We start from the raw sequence: 24,517 nt of genomic DNA on the forward strand, positions 1-24,517 counted from the left end.
ACGCAAAAGAGCAAGAACGGCGCAAGCGTCCAACCGAAACGAAGCGGCGGAGTCCGCATCGACACAGCCATCAGTTGAAATCGTACGTGAATGACAGAAACACCGGAACGCTTCGAGCCTATTTGTGTCTTTAAAGCCGCATAACACCGCGTTGGCCGTGGGCTTTCGTAACTGCGTAGTCGTCATCCACGATCGCGTCGATAACGGCCGCAGTTTTCTGCGCAGTGATTGCGGCGAACAGTATATAGTTTCGTTTGAACTCGGTACGCGCGTCGGCCGCGTGCTTAAAAAACTGCGTAGTCGCCATCGATGATCGCATAGATAGCGACTGCGGTTTCAACTGCAGTTGTTGCAGTGAATGGTAGTTAATTCGTCCAGACTCGGTGCGTGCATCGGGTGCGTGCCTTCAGCACCGCAAAGTCGCCGTTCATAATCGTGTCGATAGCAGTCACGGTTTTTTCCGCAGTGGTTGTGGCAAACCGTTGTTTCGTTTTGACTCGGTGCAAAGCTGTCGAGCTTGAAGAGCACCGGCTACATCGCGATTATGTTTTCGCCAGCTCACGGGAAAAAACGTAATCGCGATGTGCGCGAGATAGTACAAAGCGTGTCTACATGCTTGGTCTACATGTTTTGCATACGTGCAGGGCTTGAAAATCATTGTTTTCGTTATAGTGCGGTACCGCTTATAGTGCAGATATTCGCGACTCCGGCGACTTATGTTATAAGCGGTCTACACTGTATATACAGTCGAATCACGTTAATTTGAACACGCTTAATTCGAACTGCCAGTTTATTCGAACTGACGCTCTGGTCCCGTCAAAGTTATGTGTATTTCAATGGGTGAAAACGCTCGGTAATTCGAATGCAAAAGCATTTGCGACGGTTAATTCGAACATACCGCGGACCGACAATGCTCTCAGCAGCGCACCAAATAACGTGGCAGCACCTCCGACCGGCATTGCTTCAACACCGCCATAGAGCAAAAGGAGAAACCTCTTCATGCAGCAGCGGAGGCCCAGTCTGGCCAACGAACTGCCCACGCCAGCAAACGCTCGCTTCCCGATAACAGCAGAAAACGAAACTTCAAGGAGCGGGCTAATGTGCACCGAGCCGGCAGGCGCGCACGGAGACAGTCGACGGTGAGGGAGCTGCGAGGGAGTTGACAGAGAGGGCGAGCAGAGCCACCGAAGCCACTGCCACCGAAGCGGCGGAGTTGCCGAGGCCGAATCTGCTTTCCAGCCACCCTCCTCCCTCACCTTCGACGGTCTCCGCGCGCGCATGCCCGTCGCCACGTCGGCGCCGTCTGCTCCCTGAAGTTTCGTTTTCTGACGTTAATCGAGAACCGAGCGTTGGCCAGGATGGGCTAAACTCGCTATGCGCTTGCGCGCCGCAAAATTTCACAACTCGCACCGTTCGTTCATCTTGCTATGGTGCTCGAATACTACAAAAATACGTCCTTCTGTTAATTCGAACTTCTTTTATTTCGAACAAATTTTCGGGCCCCTTAGAGTTCGAATTATCGAGATTCGACTGTATGTATGTATATATATATATATATATATATATATATACATACATATATATATGTATGTACATATATATATATATATATGTTACCTTAAATAACAGTTACACTGGAAACTTCATGTGACCTCGAAAGATTGTTCACTGTAGTGACGAGCCAAGAGACTGGCGTCTCTTGGTTGAGCAGATTCAGTTAAACATGCGACAAGCGGATTCAGTTAAACACGTTAGGGAGATATATGTGTTTCGTGCGTATTAAGTCGCACAAGTACACATCTATGAAAAAAGCAATGTAACTCCTTGTAAAAATTTTACTACAAAAGATACAATAAAGAAATCTTTTCCTGACGAAAGGTCAATTATTGAGAAGACGCCAATATATAAATATTTAACAATATATGACAATTTCTGAACACAACTTATGACTAGAATTATTAGCATAAGTATAATGTGATTCCATAACGCAATAGTTTCATTACTTGTCAAAGCATGTCTTATGCCACTGGTTTTGTTTATTTTCCGGAGGCAAAATAAAGGATTATAGAGTAAAATGTATCAGGTGCCCAAATAAATAAACATATTGTGGGCATTTATTGAGCACATCATCTGTACATTATCATCATCTGTACATTATCATCATGCGTGTGCCCGTCATCTTCATTGCGTGTGCAGGCACATCATCAGCGTGGACTGTGCCGAAGGCTGCTCATGCCGGTTGTGGACGCCGCCCTTCTTCGCCGTGTCGTCTCTTGGCTCAATGAAGGTGCGCCCTTACTGTGACGTCACAAGTGGTGGAGGTGGTTCTTGGTTCAACGCGATCCCCATCTGTTCGCTGCTCTTCGTGGTGAAGATGCCGAGGACTGGCTGGATGATTACGAGTGCTAAGCTCTGCTAATCAGTAAGGTCTTGATGAGGGCTAGTTGGTTCATAATTTAGAACTGAGGTTTGAACAGCGCGAATAAAACAAGTAAGAAAGAGACAAGTGCGTAAGTTTTCCCTCTCTCGCCTTGTCTGAGAAAGAAATAGCTTTTTTGCATGATAGATTATGATGTTGCTCATTTTGCGGATGTTTATGTGACTGGTGTACACATGCCTATGCTGGAAAAAGTATAAATGGCTAATGATCTTGAAATAAACTTCCAGTTGACAGTCAGCGCTTGTTTGTGGTATTTGTTTCCTTGTGTCCTTGTTTTATTTGCGCTGTTAAAACCTCAGCTCTGCTAATCGGTGGGATGATCTCCACAAGCTCCCCCATGTCTCGTTCTACTTGACGGGTGTGGCGTTAAGGCCAGCGCAAAGAGCACCCGAGCAGTTCCAGCCAAACGCCAGCGCGAGGCAAAACAAGCGACACCGATCCTTTTGTCTTTGTCTTCCTCACTTCAAGAGCCATGCAACCACAGTGACGCTTGTGCTATGTTGTTTTCAATGGAAGCGCCGGCAGAACAAGAAGAGAAGAAGAAGCGTCGGCGAGCACGAGAGGAGAAAACGGGGACTCTCGCCTGTTAGCAGGGTCTTCACGGCCCGTATCAGTGCTATTAAAGCCTTTCTCCATTATATCGACGGAATCGAGTTATTCTGCGGCTTCTGTACGCCATAATTCCACAATTTTTGGTGCCGAACTACCCGGGATAGACCAACCGACGGCTACGAGTTGCCTGCAGGAAAATGGAGAAGCTCAAGGTGAAGCGGGCTTCCAGACGATCCTTGAACAGTCGGATCATCAACGAGGCAAGTGCCCTTTTTCGTAGCGACTCCGCCACGCATGAGCAGCTCAACTCCATCTACGAGAGGCTGAAGGCAAATAATAACGAACTAAACAAGATAAATGTGGAAACAGAGAGCCTAATCACGGACGAAGAATTCCAAGCCGAGTACGAAACAGTCTTGGAATATGAGGACAACGCGACGCGGTACTTGCTGAGCTGACGAGCAGGCGGGACCGCATTTCAAGTGACACTGCGCACCCAGCCGAGGGTTCAACGTCGGCTACCCATACCATTGCGTCGCCATCGGAAAGGACGAGAGCTAAGCTACCAAAACTCACGATCACTCCCTTCTCTGGAGATGTGTGTAAATGGGTGGAGTTTTGGGAGCACTTTGAACAGATTGTTCACAACAATGCGAGTCTTACCGCCACTGAGAAGTTTAATTATTTTCGACTATTTCTCAAAGGAGACGCTGCTTCAGCGGTCGCGGGTCTTCCAACTACGGAAGGATGCTATAAGGACGCCATAGACATGCTGTAGAAGCGCTTCGAGGACAAGACACGCCAGGAGCAGGAATACTTCGCAAGGTTACGACACCTGACTCCTGTTCGTATCTGGTGACACAAGAGCCCTCCAACAACTCTACGACCACGTACTCGTCAACATCCGAGGCCTGGAGGCCTAATCGTTCATGTGTACGGTCACGCGAACGGCGGCGCATTCGAACGATCCGTGTTCGTCCATTCCGGTGTTGTGCTCTCGGGGCGGTCCCGCGAAGTAGGTCGGCGCATGCGCAAAGCGTCCATGCGGCTCGTCAACCCCATGCCAAAGAGGAACCGCCTTCTCCCCTTTGCACCTGAGTAAACCCGCCGTTGGATGGCACTTGCAGCACAACACTCGGGCCATCTCTCATACTAGTGTGCAACCATCCCCAATCAGCGCTGACGGAAGCCACGTGGCGAAGCCGGATTACAGGAGACGGGTTTCATGCGGGGAAAACAACATCCGAGCCCCACAAGATACACAAGTTACTTAAAGTATGTCTAACCAGGAGAACAAGGTTACCTGGTTTCAGGGTAACTAGCCGCCTGTGGTAGTCGTAATATGCCTTTTGTTTTGCCGTTGCCTGTGAGTAAATTCAAAGGAATGGACAAGGCACTGGCGAACTTCTTTGGCATGGCAGGCAGCGGCAGGCGGTTCAAGGTTGTCCTTGATGCCAGGTGGTTCCCATGGAGCGTGCAGCTCTTGACCATAACACAGGAAAGCAGGCACTCGTGACACACACTGCGGTGCAGAGAGCAAAGGCCAGGGAAGTGAGACTCCCTGTGTTTTTGCAGTAGGCTAGCAGGCATTCCTTCTACCATCAGCCCAGCGTAAGGCACAGTATGGCGGTCTTTTAGGAGGCCCTTCCAAAGGGTATTTACAAATGGACGCCCATTGTCTCTGGAAATTGCTACTGGTACGTGTAACATGGAGACAGAAGACTTGCCGCATACAGTCGACAATGTTTTGGCTGGAAGCAGCTCAATAAACTTTGTGTCAACCACCATCAGCAGGCACTGGTTGCAGCCATGGTGTGAGTAGTAATGGTCCAATGACACTGCCAGTGCTGTGGCCCACTGGCTGCTCTAAGGCCTGCTGGCCTTGGGCGATTTGCCTTGGAGTGCTGGTAAACTTTGCAGCATCTGACATATTTAGCTACGTCTGCTCGCATACCCAGCCAAATGAAGCGAGAAGAAACACGCTGCAAAGTCTTGAAAAAAATTTAGGTGTGCACTAGCTGGGCAAAAATGTGCCATTTTCAACACCACAGTCCATAAGCACTCTGATAGCCAAGGCGCCTTTTGGTTTCCTCTGTGCTGAATGAGTAATGCACTAGACTCTAGTTCTGTCGAAGCAGCCAACAAGTCTTTAATTAAGCGTGATTGTCGGTTGTTCTCTTGGAGCGTTGTAGCTTGCACGTCGCTTTTCAGCTTGGCAAACAGTGGATCATAACCTTGCTCCTCAACCAGATATTGCTCAGGTGAGTGACATCGTCTGTCATAAACAGAGGGACAACTGTCTCGAACGTGGTGTGCTACTCAGGCTCTTGGAATCAGGAAGAGCGTTTTGGCTACAGTTCAAGGGGGCTCTGCTAAGGGCATCTGCTGGAATGTTGGCAAGTCCCTTTCTGTGTTTGATCTTGCAGTTAAGACCTTGCAACCTAAGGACCCATCGCTTGGCGAAGCTTGATCTGTATGAAACATCCACGATAGAGAAGAATGGCGATGCTGGATTTTGAATTCCGTGAATTCGAGGTAAGGCCTCAATTTATCGACTGCCAAGACCACTGCCAGGCACTTTCATTCCTGAACAGTGTAATGTTTTTCTGCCTCAGTGAGGACCCTGCTTATCAATGACACACGTCAATATTCCTCGAGGCTTGCCTGGAGTAGCACAGCTACTATTTGGATACCCTTGGCATCTGTCTCAACCACAAAGGGTCAGTTGAGATCAAGGTGGTTCAGCATGGGCCAGGGATTCCTTCAGTCCCTGGAATGCCTCGTGTTGGTTGGTCCACTGCTAGGGTGCATCTTTCTTCAAAAGACTGGTGAGGGTGTGGGGTGTGAGAGAAAATTAAAGGTATAAAGCTTCTATATTACCCGGTCAGGCCAAGGAAGGCTTGCAGTTGTTTGACTGTTACTGATTAAGGGTAGAGCAACACAGCAAGCACTTTGCCTTCATCGGGTCTATACTGCCCAGGTGAAATGATATGTCCAAGGAATTTGAGTGAATGGCAACAGAGTTCGATCTTGTCCGAGTTAATGGTGAGGCTTGCTGCTCTGATCCGCTCTAGTACACATCGAATGTGTTCCACGTGGTTGTCCAGAGTGTCTGAATAAACCAGCACGTTGTTGAGGAATGCCATTGCAAATTCGTTATTTATACCATCCAAAACACTGTCCATCAACGTTAAAAAAATTGCTGGCCCGCCTGCCGCTCCGCAGAGCATTCTAGTGAATTCGAAGGTGCCCTAGTGGCAGATAAATGCGAACTTGGGGATATCCTGTTTGCACACTTGGGATATGGAAAAAGCCTTGCAAAAGATCAAAACTTGAAACCCAACTGTGCCAAGAGCCAGTCGGTCCTGTCGGTCCAGTCGGCACTCTTGTTCGGCTACTCAGTGGCCAATAATCGATGGCAAGGCGGAAGCCACCAGACCTCTTTGCAACCAAAACGGGAGAAGTGGTCCACTGACTGGTGCTTAGGCGTATGAGCTCTTGTTCTAGCAGGGTGTCTACCAAGTTGACATTTTCAGATTCCCTGAGTTTTCCAGGTTTTGCCTGAGTGATTTTGCTAAATTCCCTGAGTGAAACGGAACTTTCTTTTACATCAAGATGGGCTGACACCATGTTGCCTGATGCTGTCACTCTTTAGTGAGCATGTTAAAAAAATGCGAAGCATCAATTGCGATAGCAAATTAGTAGATGCTATACGGAGTAAGGATAGTAGTTTTATCAGCTGTATAAACTTAGACATGCAGCAGCACCAGCAATGCGCTGAACTGTTGTCGACGCCGTCGGCGTTTTGCCCGCGTTCGCACCGAACGCGCACGGCGCTGGTGACTGTTGCCTGTGCCTCTGGGGGCGGCTCGGAAGTTTTCGACGAGATCAGAACGGGACACTCGTCGAGCAGCGTCCGAAGTCTTTACCACCTTCTCGCCTCACCACATTTTTATCAATTGCGAATCGAATAGTTTGAACAGCATATATCAGATATTACAGTAAAACCTAGTTAATTCGAATTTCACGGGATTGAAAAAAAAATGTCCGAATTATCAGGTTATGCAGAAAATAATAAGCAAATGCTTACTACGTCAGCACGATTTTATTAGTATAATGGATGAGCAAATCCTATCGCTATTTAGCACAAAAGCAGTGCGGAAGCTGCAATTCTCGTTATCTCGTGGCTGATTGGCTCTCGCAGCGGCGATCGAGGCCTCGCGACTTCCTTCGCAGTACGGCCGCGGCGCGCGCCATCATTTCCGACACGCTTTGCACTACCGCGCGCACATCCCGATAATTTTTTCGCCAGTAAGCTCATGCAACGCCAACGGATCGCACGTCCATCGTCCATCGTGATGTAGCCGGTGCGCTTCATCCTCGACAGCTTTGCCCCGAGTCAAACCGAAACAACTGCTTGTCGCAACCGCGGCCGCTATCGACACGATTATGAACGGCGACTTTGCGGTGCTTAAGGGCATGGCCACGATAGCGGAAAAAACACCCGCGTCATGCCGCGAGCGGCAACGCATCATGACGCGCATGAAAAAGCGGCAGGAATCGGGGGTTTTATGGCTTGCCGAGGGTGCCGAGAGCGACGAGGGTGACGTCACGGAGCCAATGGCAACCGGACCTCCGCCGCTCCGCGCCGGGTTATCAATCGACGATTGTCATCTTCCAGGTCTATAGAGGGATTTCTGGACGCTGTCCGATCGCACCCTTTTCGCTCACGGTGATTCCACGTTCCGAGAGCGCGCGAGATCATATCGCGCTGCCGCGCGGCGAGACGCGATTGCCACGGTGGACTTCGCGGCAAGGCGCTGACGCGCGGCAACTTGCCGCTAGTGTGACCGTACCCGGCCGACGCACGCACCGAGTCAGAACGAAACTACCGTTCACTGCAACAACTTCAGACGAAATCGCGGTCGCTATCTATGCGATCACGGATGGCCACTACGCAGCTCTTTAGGCACGCGGCCGACGTGCGTATCGAGTCAAAACGAAACTAAACGAAACCGCTGCGAAAGAAACCGCGGCAGCTATCGACGCGATGATGGGTGGCGACTATGAAATCCCGCGGCCAACGCGTTGTTATGCGCGGCGGTAAACGCAATAAAAGGCACAAATAGGCACGAAACGTTCCGTCGTTGCTGTCATTCATGTACGATTTCCGCTGCTGACTATGGCCATGCGGACTCCGCCGCTTCGTTTCGGTTGTGCGCTAGCGCCGTTTCTGCTCTTCTGCGTCGCACATGTCAGGCTCTTTAATGCAAAAAATATAGCCTTCGAGATTTATGGTTGATGTATGGCAGCCATGACGTGAAGCATAGCCTCCGAGATGTGCACCGACCGTCCGTGGCTTTTGGCTGCCTATTCGGGACCGCTGAATAATTCGAAAATATTGAATCCACGAATTCGAATCGAAGCGAATAACGAACATAGAATTATTCAATGAAATATTCGACAATACCCCATATTCGCCCATCCCTACAGTAATTTTTCCTGATAGAGGCACAAATTCCCTGAGTTTTCCCTGAGTTTTTCCAGAATATTCAAAATCCCTGAGAATTCCCTGTTTTCCCGGTTTTCCCTGTTGGTAGACACCCTGTCTAGGAAACCACGAATGCAGTTATCCATAATGACCTGTTTTTTAACATTGACAGGGCAAAGCTTGCTGTTAAGTTTGACGACCTTTACTAGATCTTTTATTTGTGTGCATGTAAACGGGCATAGGAGGACATTACAGAAACATTTCCATATGTGTGTGGAGGCCCGGGGAGTATGCGCGCTGCCGACTAGCAAGATAGGCCGTTTAGAGGGGGGTGGCGGGCGTCGCTGAGCCGATGGTCGTGGACCACACGTGCAGGATGTTTCAAACTGCCAAACGGGTGCCGACAAATGCTTCACTTGCCGATCGTCACTGTTGTCGCCCACTGCACAGCCCTCACATTATGCGCATGTGTCCAGGCCATGTAGGGACATGGCACTAGCCACCCCGGTTTACGCAGCGAAGTTGGGTGTTCGGGTCCTGCCACGCAAGGAGGAGGTCAACACTGTTTATTCTCCTCCCTCGGCTGCCTCGCTACCCAGTGCTGATGACAATGATGTCTCTCCTACCAGTGGCGCCACCTCTCGGCCTTGCGGTTGCTGTCTTCGCCAAAGTTAATAGACTAGCTTCAGTTGTAAAACTCTCCGCCCATGCGCTTACCGCCGCTGTCGCCACTCCTTGGGCAGTCGCCAGATGGCGGCGCCGTTCCATTGCGCTTCACTGCAGACGCCTCGCCGCAGCCTTGAGATCGTGCGGACGGGCAGCTTGCGCGTGAAACACGCGCTGGCGTTTTACCTATAGTCCGAATTAGTGATACCACGTGAAAGCGGTATCCATCTACAGCAATAAGATATATCGGGCTAGTTGGTTAGTACTGAAAGAAGGGTAAACTGCACGACAGGAAGAAACGCATACAATGAAGCGCAGAAGATGCGTTTTTAAGTGTCGTGTGTTTCTTCCTGCCACCTGAACCTTTCACACAGTTTACTTTTCCCATACAGAAGCTTGGCACGTTTTCTCGCTGCTTTTACTTGCTGAAGACTTTGGTCTGGGGCACTTATACGCCAGCTAGCGAGACCAAATTTGTTATCCACGAAAATAACAGCACAACTTTCTTGTAACCCAATGAATGCTAAAAAACAACTGTATGCCCCTATATATAGCTAAGACAGACTGTCAGAAGCGACATAATCTAGGCAAATGATTTGGGCCTACGTAGAAACCAACTCCACCTACAGCATTTTGGCACGTTTCCTCGCTGCCTTTACTTTAAGACTGGATCCCCGCCGCTGCTCGAGGAACCTTGCCTAAGAATGCATTTTTATGCAAGGTTCCTGCAAGGTATGCGTGTATGCATGCGCGTGACTAAATAAAAATTAGTGTAGCTTGCACAAGTGGTGGAAGGCTAAAGAAACAGCGGAGCTGATCGGGATCAGCTATATCGAGATTTCACTGTATAATGAAAGTATTTTTTGTGGCCAGTGCGACTTATTTAAATTGAAGTTCGACTGCCTAAATATGTTCAACGAAAAAAAATGAAATAAACATGAAGCTAAATACAGGGATAAAACAGCAGACAATGCCTAATATCAGTGGCGAAAAGTGCCCTTCATGTCACTAAAATATAAAAATAACAAATAACAAAATACAGTAAACCCTTGTTAAGGGGGGCCAAAATCACATTTTCTCTTTTACTATCTGATCCCGAAATATCATCACAAAAAAATAGGTACAAGTGCTCTAAAAATTTGTTGTATCAGTTCTTTATATCGAGATTTCACTGTATGCAGTTACATGCGCAGACTTTTTTCTTCTTTCCGTTGTTTGTTGTAAGTGCCAGGTTATACGCGAAAAAATACGGTACTTGCCTGCGTGCTCGCGTGCCCGTGTAGCTCGGCTTTTTATTTTTGGTATTCGCAAATTGCCTTCATTCATTTCAGTCGCTACATCGATGCTGGTCTGTTCGACCAAGTTGCGGGTGTGACAAAGGGGCAAAGCACACCAGTAGCCAGATTTAATCGTTACAACGGATAATGCAGCACAGGAGCATTGTAATACGCGGTTTATTTTACCATAGCACATATACAAAAGTAGACGGCTGCTCATTGTATCATATCCGATACATTGTTGAAACCGGTACCGTTATAAGCCGGTTCAATTCTATAGTAGCGGTTGCCAAGAATGTGAAGAGAAACATAGCCAGTGAGCCATAGACTGCGGGTGTGAGGCCAACCATGCAGCAGCGAACCAAGAAGGTGTGATTGAGTCCCTGCTGCAAAAGTTGAAAGCTAGCGCTGCCAGTGTGAAAGTGCACTCGAAGGCGAGGGAGCGTGTTTAAACACAACTTTTTGTTGGGTTAGTTGGTGCATGTTACTGAAATACTAAAGTGCCAAACAGACAACACGAGAAGAGACACGGACAGAGCGTGTTTAGCCAGAGGTAGTCCCTAATGTGCACCGTGTGAGCCATAACCTCAAGAAGGTATGGCATTCCCATTGTCTCCCACCAAATTGACTCAATTGTGCCCTCGTATCACATGCGATGGGCCGTGGGGTGCCAGAAGCCGCACACGAACCCTTTCAGTGGCTGTATTGAAGGGGTGCTAGTAAGTGCGACAATGTGCGTCTTGCTGCACACTGTAAAGCCTCTCCTTGTCAGCCACGCTTTAACAAGTATAAACTTTGGGCAAAAGTAGGGGCGAAACTTCCAGGGAGTTGTTGGAAGCTTTCTTTATTAAAACAGAAAGGGCCTGATTGTGTTAGCGATACATCCATCACATTGTATTCTGTAGAAATGTGCTTTCTTGAAAATATGTTATCATGCCTACCTATGTCATGCCTTGGTTCTCTGCACACACGCGGAAGTTGACCTTTTTTTCTGTATGTTCTGAGCCTGTCATTATTTAAACAGTTAATAGTTTGGCGCTTCACTGTGCTTTCTTCTGTCCCCTTTTCATGAAATGTATTTCCCACCACAGTCAAGTATACCTAGGAAATCACAGTACCAACTTGCCCAAGAAGAAGTTCTTTTGGCAAGAAGGTGTGCCATCTTCTCGTGTGCTAAATGTTGGAGGTCACGTGACCAAGCTTGCACACCGTGTCTTTGAAGTCACACTGCGGGCACAACAAAGCTGACAGTGTCACGTATGCTGACCAGTGTTGGAGGTCAGCATGGAACGTGCACTGCCCATTCCCGGTGCTCCTGATCACGCCTCTGTTGTGAGAGCAAGTGCTTGCAGTGATCGGCCACGATAATGAGGCAGCTCTTGCTCATTTCATATCTTTTTTCCTCCAGTTACGGCACAAGACAACACCATGATCTAACCAAACATCCTTTCGAACACTCAACAACTGCTTTAAGTACTTGTTTTTTCCAAGGACAGTAAGTGAGTGGAACAAGCTGAGAAATGAAGTTTTGTAGTCATCCCCTAAGCGTTTGCCTCGGGTATGAGACGATTTCCCGAGTTGGAATTTACTATATTTACTTGCATAATGAACGCACCTTTTTTCTCGAAAAATATGTGCAAAGTTGGGGGGTGCATTCCTTATGCGGGGTAAAACTTTGAGCGATTTTTTTTCGATGGCCACATCTAAAAAAGTTGCAGTTTTGCCCGAATGGCGAACCATCAATTGTGATAGCGAATGCGCACACAGCTATACGAAGTGAGGATAGTAGTTTTATTGGCTGTATAAACTTGCTAATATTCACTAACTATGTAAATTAACAAGCATGGTGTCAGCGTGCACAGGCAAACATGAATACATCACAATCGATGTCAAAACACTGGTGTGAGTAAGCGCGGCAGCAACAGCGAGTGAAGTGACCTTCGTGCCGTGTATCGCTTCAGCACAAACTGGAGCGGTGAGAACGAAGCACGCAAAAAGGTATAAGCCGCTGTCGCACATAGACTCCGCCCCTGACACAGATCCCTTTCGAGATAGGGCACACGCAGCCGCGCAGTTGCTGCGCTGCCCAACCTCCCTCCCCTCTTTCCGGCGTCGTGCACACGACGAAATACTCCCTGCTGTCCTCCCTCAAATGCGGGAGATTGAGCCGCAATCATCGGCGCCGACGGCAAAAATGTGCCTGGAGTGTCCATATGATTGCTTTCGCAATAAAAGTAGCAGACACACGGTATGACTCGGCGTCCGATACGGCGTTTGACACAATCGCACCTGTCAGAAGCCATATTGGTTGCCGAATCATATCGTGTCTCTCCTACTTCACGGAAGCAAGTTCAGGGTGCGTTCAATATGCGAGCAAAAGGAAAAAAACACACCTGAAAAAAGCATGGTTGCGAGAACAGGAAAAGAAAGACATGGAAAAACAGTTGAAGTTCAGCGCCTGACCTATCGTTTCCTACTTTTCTTTCCATGTCTTTCTTTTCCTGTTCGCGCAACCATGCTTTCCTCACATGTCAACCAACTCGCCCAGCAACAAGTTCTACTCAAAAAAACACACTTCTTCATTGGAAAAGTGGGGGGTGCATTCATTATGCGAGTAAATATGGTAATGTCGTTCACAGTGCAACTCTGTTTGTAGAATTTGTAGTTCTGCTTCAATGTTTCATCCTGGTTTTGCTTATGTAGACATTCTTAATAACTAGTTTTTTACAGCGTAAGCTGTTATGGGCTCATTCCAATAGCCGTTTCGGGTCGCGATGATGCCTCCGCCGCCGCCCTGTAGCCACTACCGCATGCGAAAAAAAGTACCCGCTCTCCGCCGGGATAGAACTCAGGCCCGCTGCGTTGGAGGCGGACACTCTACCACTGAGCCACGCAAGCGCTTGCTATCCGAGAGCGGGAAACGCGCCTATAAACGCGCCCTATGCAGGCGCGCAGGCGCGGACGACGAGATGCGATTCAGACGCGGAACGCAAACAACGCGGTCCCAAGCCTCCGCCGGTATGGTGGCTCCATCTATTAAAGGCGCCGGCAAACGCAACCGTTCAGACACTGTAAGTTTTGCTGCCGCCTTTTAACATACCGACGGACGCTTGGGATCACCTTGATTGCGCTAGATTGGGCGCGTTGCAATGGGAGCGAATGTGACAGCCGTAGTTGCATTGTCAGCTGCTTGGGTGAGCCGAACGGCGATGGAACGCGTCAGCTTGCACGTGCAACGGCGTCCAAAATGCGTTCCTGACGCATTAACTCAAATTACTAGGTAGTACAGTGGAATCTCGATGATACGATCACGGCTAATACGAATTTCCGGATGATACAAATTTTTCTGTGGTCCCGGCTGAGCCCAATTGCTTTGCAACGTGCTAAAGAACGGTTGTTACGAATCGATTTTCGACCCGCGTCGGTTGATACGAATAAACGCCGCCCCACCGACGGCCGCGAAAAAGAACAGCGCGCAGTCAAGCGCTTTCTCCCTTTCTCTTTTGGTGCGGAGGCGCGGATGCAGCACCGGACAGCGCGGAGGCCGCGACTGGGCGCGAAGAGTTTGACACTGTCGCAGTGGCACTTTTCTTGCTTTTGCGCGTGGCCGCCACAGCGAGCGAAGGTTCGTGCGGTCTATCGCTTCAACGGAATCTGAGCGGCGTAAGCACAGCGCATACAAAGGTCAGAGCTGTGTGGAGATCGCTTTCAAGATACGGTGCGTGCGACAACCCCGACAGCCGGCACAGGCGCAAAGTACAAGAACGCATTTGTTGGCAGAGTAGAAGCTGCCCCCCCCCCCCCTCCCTCCTGCGTTGCCTTCCCGCTTTGCTCCTTTCGGTGGGAGATTGCGTCGCCAGTTACCCTTGCGCCCAGTTGCAAGATACGCATGCCCCGCAGCACAGCGTCGCCCCCCCTCCCTCCCATACCCCCCGGGCTCGACTGGCGTGCCCGGCCGTGACGGAAGTCGCGTTTGGTCTCCGCTGTGCGTTCACTCTCTGTGCATGAAGGCACGCGTCCCCCGCGCGAAAGGCGCGCTTTCACTCGCACATACGGCGCGCGGTGACGATTTTATCGCCCTTGGACTCGTGCTCCACGTCTCGTGCTCCTCCTCCGCATCGCCTTCGTTGATCTCCTCTCCCGTCGGTGGGCGCACCTCGTTGAGAAGCCTGCTCGCTACCGCCCTTGTCGGCGAGATTTTCCAGCAGAAGCCGCATTATAACAGGTATTTCGTCTCACGCGGCTGCACTGTAAGCGGTATGCTTACATGGAGTTCTATGGGAGGGTAAACGGGAGTCGGAAAAGGCCGCGTTGTAGCTAGTTCTTTGCTATAAACAGTTACGTTATAAGTGATCTATACTGTAAATGCTTTTTACGTGCGCGTGCCTGAGTGAGTTCACCTCAGACTCTTTAATTTAGCTAGTTTTAATTGTGTTTTGATGATACGAATTTCGGCTAATACGAATATTTTCCGTGGCCCCGTGAGATTCGTATCATCGAGATTTCACCGTACTGTCGAAACGCTCGTCTAGCTTACGCTGTGACTGTGCTGCGTGTGCCGTGCCGGCCTGGCATTTTTTTTATTTTGTTTTCGCTTCCTGCCAATCGTTTGTAATACTTTTGAGTGTATTAACCCATCCTGCTAAAATCACTTTTTGCGCTTGCAGCATCTATAGATAATAAATAATAACAATAAATAATCAAGTAAGCTCTGCTATGTGTCTTAGGGCACGTGAGATCACACTTGTTCAGTTAGAAGCGGATGTTTACTGCAATTTATACTACAACGAATGCCGCCACGAGAAAATTTCTGCCACAACGAAAATTTTCCGATTCCCCGTGAGCTGCCCATAGAAAGTAATACAAAAACATTCTCTACATAACGAAGGCATTTTATACAATATTCTTCCTTCAATGAACTTTTTGAGAATGAAACTGGGACTGAATTGAAATTGGAACTGCCGAGTAGTCAAATTAGAAGGCCCTTCCAAAGCTGTGACGATCATATGTCCGCATGAACGAAATCAAATTCAAAGTACCGATTTAAGCCACTGCAATCCATAGCCACGCGTGGTCATCACACGCCTGCACGAGACTGCAGGAGATCACAATCGCTGCCGTTTTCTATGGTCTGTGTCTGGTCGAAATGGCGACGCCAACAAAGAAGCGTAAATTTCTCTCTCTCGAGAAGGCACATATGGTCGCCGTGGCAGAACGCGGAAGGACAAAAATCTCGCAGTTTCACCCAAAAGGCGAAGCATCCATTGCGATAGCAGATTAGTAGACAGCTATACGAACTAAAGATAGCAGTTTTATTGGCTGTACAGATTTGTAAACATGCGCTAACTAAATTACCGAGCACGGGGTCACGCGCGCTCGGTAACAATATGTTATACATGGGTAAACCCATATACCGTACTTTCCTGTGTATAAGACGCAGTTTTTTTCAGAATTTTTCGTCGATCCGTCTTACAGAACGACTTTGGAGACGTTTCTTTTTTTTCCAGGAAAACTGCCGTCAAAATCAGATTCTATGTTATGGCCACATGAAGCGCGCTGGTTGACGTAATTGCTACATGTTCTGTACGCGCTATCGAGGTGCCGGGTTCTTCTCGTGATCGTGTTCCCGAGCACCGTGTGAGGACGGAGCAGGAATGCAAGCGGCGGCAGGCCGACTGCGAGTCGGCCGAACCCGAATTCGTTGCATCTGCAGATCGCTGTCAAGAAACTACGCAGTTGCTACCAGAGTACAAACCCCCCCCCTCCCTCCCGCGCTACCTTCCCGCTTTCCTCCCTTGTGCACGATTCGGTCGGACGCTTTCACTCGCACATACAGCGTATGGCACGCGGGGACGATGTTATCCCCCTTGGACTTTATACGGAACATCGCGGCAACCATGACAGCAGAAATACACCTGGAGCGGAAATATATGGCACCTATACGCTTGCGCCTGACCTGCGTTCAGGAAAGAAACATCACTATTTTTTTTTGATCGCTTACCGAATGAAGAAGTGCGTCTTATACACCGGTGCGACTAATATACGTTTTTTTTCCGGAATTTTTTTCCGGTTTGAGAGGGGTGCGTCTTATACAAAGGTGCGACTTATAGACTGGAAAATACGGTAGAACATATCGTTACATATGTTTTTTTTTCTCATAACCCTAATGCATAAGTTGATAATCTTAAGTCGACTAATCGTTATAACCGATATATCGTTATATGTGGGCTGCACTGTATAACAATATGTTATTCACCGAATATTGGATATACCGATTGAAATTTTGCTTCTGGGCGGCGTTTTTCAGGCAGTAGAATCATGAAATTTGCATTCCTAAGTTGCCCTTAACCGAGACGGGGCGAAAAGTTTGCCCACGCGAGTTCGTATCTACTACCATTACCACGCAGCGCATCCCGTCGGCACGCCGATTGCGAAAGCCACGGAGAGCATCGCAAGTTGGTGCAGCGTGCACAAGGTGGCGCCAGCTGCTTTGCACCCGCGTCGCCGGCGGTCGTCCATAGAGGAGGAGGGGGGCGGAAGAAAGCGATCAGCGAGGGTCACCTGCACTCCCTCCCGATCTCTCTCTCGAGCGCGGCGGGAGGTGCGCCGCTTGAGACGAAACAGCACATTTTGAAAGACTGGAAGTACGAGCTCGCGCAGTCGATGATATCGACGATTATAAAAACCGGCAGTGCCACGATCATGAAGGCTAGAAGCAGTGGCCATGCCGATCAAAGGAAAAGGTGGGCTTTGTGCACCAGGACTTAACCCCCATGGGCGAAACATAGTGGAAGCCACTGACATAAGAGAGTTTTAGATTAGGGGGCCCCAACGCTTGCGTCCCTCTAATCTAAAGCTCTCTATTATTGAAGTCTGGGAGCACATCGCTACTGACGATGCAGTAGGTGGTGCTTTGATGGAGGAGTTCCCGAGTGCAGATAGTGCTGCCTCGTTCTGCGAGGAGATCTCCGACGGGGCGATTGGAGGCGACGACAGTAGCAGCAGTGACGACGAGATTGACAATAGCCCGTCTTTCCCACCGACCCCGATGTCAACCAAAGTGCAACGTTGTCGATCAAGTCACTCATTGAATTCATACACGCTAAATTACAGTCGCCAGTGTTTGCGCAGCAGATGGACGCGATGCACACGGCGGTTGTAAATCCGAAACTTCCGCGAAAGCAAGCGTACATTTCTATTTCAGCGCGCCTAAGGATTGAGACGCTATTTAGAGGTATAAATAAACGTTTTATTTTTCACAGCCTACTTTCTACAACACCAATTTTTTATCGCAAGTGGCAGTTTCGGTTTCGGGACTGCAAAGGTATACTCGGAATTTTTTTTTCCCAGCAGTCCAGATATAGCGATGATCAGTTATAACGATTGGATTTCTCGTTCTTCTCGATATTGTAGTGTTTCTTTTCCTACATTTTTTTTTACCCCCAAAATGCACGAGTGCGGTATTGCGGATAAACATATTTCCCAAGCCCTCACCTAATGGTGTCTCCCTCGGTGAGGTGCAGGAGCACGTCGTATGCCCGGAACTCCGGCTCATTTGGACAGTGCAAGCCGCGTAGGGACAGGTCGTAGTAGAAGTGCTTGAGCGTCTGCAGACACTTGACCAGGTTCTCATTGTTGATCTTGGGGTCGAAGGCCGACATGTCCTCCTCGCAGAGGGCAGCAGCACAGTGGATGTGGAAGCGCGCACACTGCTCAACCAAGGCCACGCACACTTCATCGCACAGGTGCTGCTGCGTGATGTCCTGCAAATGGCACTCTTTCCTGCTGAGCCTAGTATGAAGATCAAGGAGATGACTCCCCCAATGATTCGCCAACATCAGGGGGGCTATTCCGTAAGAGTCCACCTACTAGACTGTCCACTTCGGCTGTCACCATTGGCTTCACGAGCAGGAAGGCTTCCTGCTCGTGAAGCCAATGGTGACAGCCGAAGTGGACAGTCTAGTAGGTGGACTCTTACGGAATAGCCCTCCGGCTCTAGACATTGCACCTGTTTGTATATAAATATTATTGTTTTCCCATGCACATTTGATCACTGAATTGAATTGAATTTATTATGCAACACCAAAAAGGTTGCAAGGATGACCAGGCAAATAGCTGCAAGTTGCAGCTTGAGGGGAACCTGGCCACCTCATACACAGGGCAGCTTCACAGCGGTTAAAGAAAAGTAGATGTTATACATAATGCATAACCTTCGTATTGAAGGAAAGAACAACCACGGTCAGAATTAATAAACAAACGTATCATGGAAACATTGCGCACAGCTTTAAGAGAGAAAAAATGGCATAGTGATGAAACAAAGAAAAAGAAGAATAACATGAACTCACTGTGGCAGCAAACACCCTCACACAAATATATCGTGCAGCTTTTTTAAAGGTAGAATAGATACATTGAGACCATTTTCTATGTGTATTCGATTTAACAGTGTCGGCAAACAAAACTGTAGCATTTGGTCACCGTAGTTAGTTCTGCTCGTGTTAACATTCCAAGGTTCTAGTTGACATAATTTATAAAAAGAATTATGCTGCTGTAAGGATGCCAGTTTTGTTAATGTGTCATCATTCTTAACTTTTCCAATTCTATATAAGCGACAAAGCCTACATCTGTACAAGGTTTCGAGTTTTATAGCTCTAAGCTTTGAAAACAAAGGAGCAGTGTGGCAGAGATATGGTGCATGGGAGACAAGGCGTATTGCTCTTTTTTGCAATACTGTCAGTTTATGCATGTTCTCCGCTGAAGTCGTTCCCCAGACAAGAATTCCGTACTGAACTGAAGAAAAAAACATTGAGTTATATAAAAGCATATTAATAGATGTAGGAAGGTAATTACAATGGCAACGCATAGTACCGATTGCTCTGGACAGTTTACTAAATAAGTGATTTACTTGGCAATCCCATGACATTGTTTCGGAAAAAGATGGAATGCATTACCTGGTACTGCATTGGTCATAACTTGGTCATTGCCTCAATTCCTGTATGGTCTAGCATAGTATAGCAATGTATAACTAGTAGGGGTGTGCAAATACTCTAATATTACAGAATTGAATCGAATAGTGAACATTGTAATAATTCTATTTGCAACAACAACCGCCAACACACCGCCTCACGAACAAAAGTGAGTGCACGGGATGGTATGTCGCACAGATTGGCCTTACAACTGTCGCAAAGTTGGGACAGCCCTTCTGTATTTTGAGAAGGGCTGGAAAGCAAACCTTTCTATGCAATAAGTAAATTATTGCTGCAAGACACAGGTGCACTATTAAATTGAACACCTCATACGTAATCAGTACAACAGAACGTCACCAATTCATTAGTTCCAGAGGAAAGAAAAGCACTTGATTTTATTCAACGAAAATTCTATGCATAAAAAATATTTTCCCGACATTCATATACGTATTTATTCGAATCTAGGCCGATAGTTTTTTTCAAATAATCACATACGAAACTCTAGGGTCGGCTTAGATTCGAGGATTTAAAAAAACGCGCTAGTTTTTAACTGAAACTGATAAATACGGTGCATAGTTAGAGCCATCTAGAAAAGTATCGCAGCCGCTACTAGTTGCCGTTGCACCAGTAGCCAACTGAAGTACAGGAGCGACGTCGCCATTTTGACCTGCGTCGTATCGGTATGGTGCAGCATCGGCGCGCGGTGTGGCGTTATCGTAATGGCACCAAATGGGCGATGCCACTATAGTGCCGCTTTCTAAACGAATACTGTAGTTACTCGAATCTAACGCGCACTTTCAACACGACCCTAAATCTGCGTTGGCATTTCAAAACGGCCGCCTCGCACGCGTGTCGAGCCTAGCTACCGTAGCATGCGGAAGCTTCCTCCGTGTGCTGCAGTACACGTGCTTAGGCAATAGTCTACCATCTGTCTTCACGTTCTCAGCGTCTGCTCTATCTATCAGCATGAAGTACCGAGTTCATCATGATGCCGCATTTAAAAGGAAAGTGATCATCTGTGTGGAGACAGGCGGAAATCGGGCCACATCACGGGCGTTCGGAGAATCCGAAACTTGCGAGCGGGACTGGCGCAAACGGAAGGAGAGGATTTTCGCCAGCAGAGCAATGCAGAACGGTTTCAGTGGACCGAAGCAGGACGTAATCTGCGATGATCCACTCCGGCGATACGATCGCCTTGGCCCTATCTTGAAAGCAATCTGCGACGGGTAAAGTCCGCTGCGCGCCGTGTTTTCGCTGCGTTGAAGCGAGACACATGCTAGCACGAAGGCGCGCTTCGTCTCCAGCATTCTGACAGTTCGTTTCCGCAGTCAACGAGCGAGATGTGTTCATGTTTGCTTGTGCGCGCGTGACACCGTGCTTGTTAATAGCGGCCTACTAATTTGCTATCCGATTCGATGCATCGCCTTTCGGGCGAAACAGCAACTTTTTTTTATTCATCGCAACTTCAGTGCATTGGGAGGAAATCTATTTTTCCAAATGACAGAAAGTTGTATTTCTGTTTGAAAGCATGAGGTGCGCGGTACTCTAAAGGCCATTTTTTTCCTCAAGGAAAACGGGTGCGCGTTACAATCGAGTAAATGCGGTTGTTGTGCTAGCCGTAGAGGCATCGTCAAACGTTCAAGCCGGGCGGAACTTCGGCATCAGTCTGTCGTTGGAGGGGGCCACGGGAGATGGTTTTTGCGTGCGCCGCAACGTGCACTCCTTCCAAAAATGCAGCATCTCTAATGCGCTGGATGGTACTGAATATAGCGCACTGTTTGAAGATGTCAGCAGTAAGGAAGATAGCAACGAGGCTAGCAGCGATGGTGACATAGAATGAGCTCGGAATGTTCAAATTTAATAAATGCTGTTTCATTTTGCGAATGCTGTCCTCGTTTTTTCGTTCGGCCTATATTCGAGGTAAGTTTTTTTTTTCTTTGTGACTTCGAACTTTTGGGGGGTCGGCTTAGAATCAGAGTCGGCCTAGATTCGAGTAAATACGGTAGTATAATTGAGCTTTAATCAGTTCTGGCATACCAATTTGGTGTTACCTTTAACCCTTTCAGACGTTATGCACACAATTGTGTACACCAAGATAACGTATCAACACAAAAGCAATGATGAAAGTAATCATATTTAAAATGTGCCGCATATATCTTGAAACACTTATGATTGGAATTGTGCTGCAATTTTAGATACCATGTGCAAAATGTTTTAGTGGCAGGTAGACGGTCGGGTGTTTTTGATTGGTGTCAGTATGTTGCTGTATGTAGGGGGTTAACTTCAATTGTTTTTCACAATGTCATCATCATCATCACCCTATATTTATGTCCACTGCAGGACGAAGGCCTCTTCCTGTGATCTACAATTGCCCCTGTCTTGCGCTAGCTGATTCCAACTTGTGCCTGCAAGTTTTCTAATTTCAACAGCCCACCTAGTTTTCTGCCGTCCTCGACTGCGCTTCCCTTCTCTTGGTATCCATTCTGTAACTCTAATGGTCCACCAGTTATCCATCCTACGCATTACATGGCCTGCCCAGCTCCATTTCTTCCGCGTTTGTTCTCTGATTCACACCGCTCTCTTCCTGTCGTTAGGCTAACATTTTTTGTTCCATCCCTCTTTGTGCGGTTGTTCTTGAGCATAATATTCTAGTGACTTTGCAAGCTTTCAATGCACGAAATAGTTGATGTTCTCATTCATATATGATGTACCTGTAGGAAGTTTTCGTGTGGATTTCACATTCTGTGAACTTGACAAAACTCACTAAAGAATTGAAAATCTTTTCTGTAACTGTACACTTTCTATGATTCTGAAGATGCAAGAAATGTGGCGCAAGCAAGTTTTCAATCAACACGATAAAGTGGCGTCTGAAAGGGTTAATAAGAGTAGATCTTGACTTCTGTGTGCCCAAGTCACTGATCAATTTTTATGCAATGCTAAAAGACTCCTAAGCATATGCAGCACCGTATTTTATATCCCAAAATTTGTAAGTATTGTGGGAATTTATTGTACACTACTTCATCATCTGTACATTATCATCATCATGCGTGCGGGCCCATCATCAGCGTGGACTGTGTCGAAGGCTGTTCATGCCAGTTGTTGATGCCGCCCTCCATCGCCGTGTCGTCTCTCGGGCTCAATAAAGGTCCGCCCTTACTGTGACGTCACAAGTGGTGGAGGTGCTGGGCCAACTTCTGACGTCACAGTAAGGGCGGACCTTTATTGAGCTCGAGAGGCGACACGGCGATGGAGGGCGGCGTCAACAACCGGCATGAACAGCCTTCGACACAGTCCACGCTGATGATGGGCCCGCACGCGTGATGAAGAGGAAGGGCACACGCATGATGATGATAATGTACAGATGATGAAGTGCACAATAAATGCCCGCAGTATTAAATATGTACTGCGAAAACTTTATCAAAATTGGATCAGCTTTATTTTCTTGATTCAATTTGATATCTGCTACACGGTATTCGCACACCCTTAAGAAATAGGCATCCCCCCCCCCCCCCCTAGTCGTATAACATTTTTCTCACCTAATTTTGTATTGATGCAGGGCATTTTGGTTTTTATTTATTAATAGTCATATACACTGTACAGTTTCAGTTACAGTATTACACCGTTAACTCGAAGCAGTAAAATCTGGAAAAAATTTCGAGATAAGTGGAGTTTCGAGATAGCCGAATTCACGAAAATATAAGCAAAACCACCACATAAAGCCAACATGACGCCTTTCCAATATGGCACCGGTAACCGCCAACTTCCTCACAAAAGCTCAGCGTATCAGGAGTGGTACTTTCAGTAGATAATTTTTGCGATATCATGTGCGACCCAGAACTGACACGTCGGTCGTATATAGGCAACAGCGAGTTACGCTAAAAACCTCCCGAACGTGCCCGGTTCCCGTGCGTGGTTCCCCGAGCACGTTCGAGAGATCTCTCAAAAGCCCCAGGAAAACGCTCGCCACCGCCCTGCTCAGTAATGTGACCACCACCAGTGCAGCCACGCACAGCAGCTGCCTCCGAGCATCGAGGCTCTGCTGTGAGTGGCTGGCATGTTTACAAGTGGCCGCGCGCTCGCCTCTGGCTGACGCTACTCTTTCTCGCACTCTTTGTGTGCGTCAGCGGTCATAGCGATGCTCCGCCCACGTAATCAATGGGATCAGCCGGCCGACAACTGTAGATGAGGGTGAAGTAGAATCAAGCAAAAGGCACTGGGACAAAATTGCAGGCCTCGGCCAGTATCTTGCAGCGATGCATTATGCTTTATTCTGTGCCAGTCTTATCATCCTTTGCTCACGGCCGCTGGTCCCTTTGATAACATCAGCGGACTGTCCCTCTGACCGCTGACCAAGCTCAAAAAGCACAAAAGGCATTAGCATCTGAAAAGGCATTGCTACAACACCAGCCCTAGTTTAACTTTTTGGCAATACCACAGCTGCGAAAAAAAAATAAAAAATTATGTTTCGGTACTGTCTTTTTCCAGCATTTCGCAGTCTAGGTTTCGAGATATCCAGAGTTCGGTGCAGTGGCGTTTCGAGATAAGGGGTAAAAAACCAATGGAGTTGACGCTGTGCCAAGGAAACAATTCAACTTATCCAATAATTCGAGCTATCAGAGTTCGAGTTAACGAGGGTTTACTGTACTTTCACATCATTAGGGTTCAATGTTTGTGTTTGTGTGCTTCGTACTTTTTGTCCACTCCTGCTGTGGCCCAACAGGGCTGCAGTACCATATTTACCCGTGTAATGAACGCACTCGCATAATGAATGCACCCCCAACTGTAGTCGTCAAAATTTAGATTTTCTTTCGCCCTCGTAATAAACGCACCCTCAACTTGCTGCCGTGAAGTAGGAGAGACAGTACAATTTGGCGTCCGATATGACGTCTGGTGGGTATGAATGTACCGGACGCTGAATCGTGCCGTGTGTCTCCTACTTTTATTGCGACAGCAATCATATGGACACTCTAGGTGCATTTTTGCCGTCAGTGCCGATGATCACGGCTCTATCTCCCGGGTTCGAGGGAGGAAAGCGGGGAGGAAACGTGCCGTATTTCGTCGCGTGCATGACGCGGGGGGAGGGGAGCGAGGGGGCGGCGCAGCAACTGCGCGATGTGTGGCCGCACGC

At 48.0% G+C, this 24,517-nt stretch overlaps 1 protein-coding gene across 3 annotated transcripts in view; it reads right to left on the reverse strand.

Annotated features, from left to right (window-relative positions):
- The window catches only part of LOC119461863 (germinal-center associated nuclear protein), a 340,872-nt gene that overhangs the window by 240,731 nt on the left and 75,624 nt on the right, over positions 1 to 24,517 (reverse strand). For all 3 annotated transcript variants that reach the window (XM_049672737.1, XM_049672736.1, XM_037723233.2), the window contains exon 9: positions 17,921 to 18,189. In XM_049672737.1, the coding sequence (XP_049528694.1) occupies positions 17,921 to 18,189 (269 nt within the window). The remainder of the gene's footprint in view (positions 1 to 17,920; positions 18,190 to 24,517) is intronic.

Source organism: Dermacentor silvarum, chromosome 8 (assembly GCF_013339745.2).
Source record: "Dermacentor silvarum isolate Dsil-2018 chromosome 8, BIME_Dsil_1.4, whole genome shotgun sequence".
Taxonomy (NCBI): Eukaryota; Metazoa; Arthropoda; class Arachnida; order Ixodida; family Ixodidae; genus Dermacentor; species Dermacentor silvarum.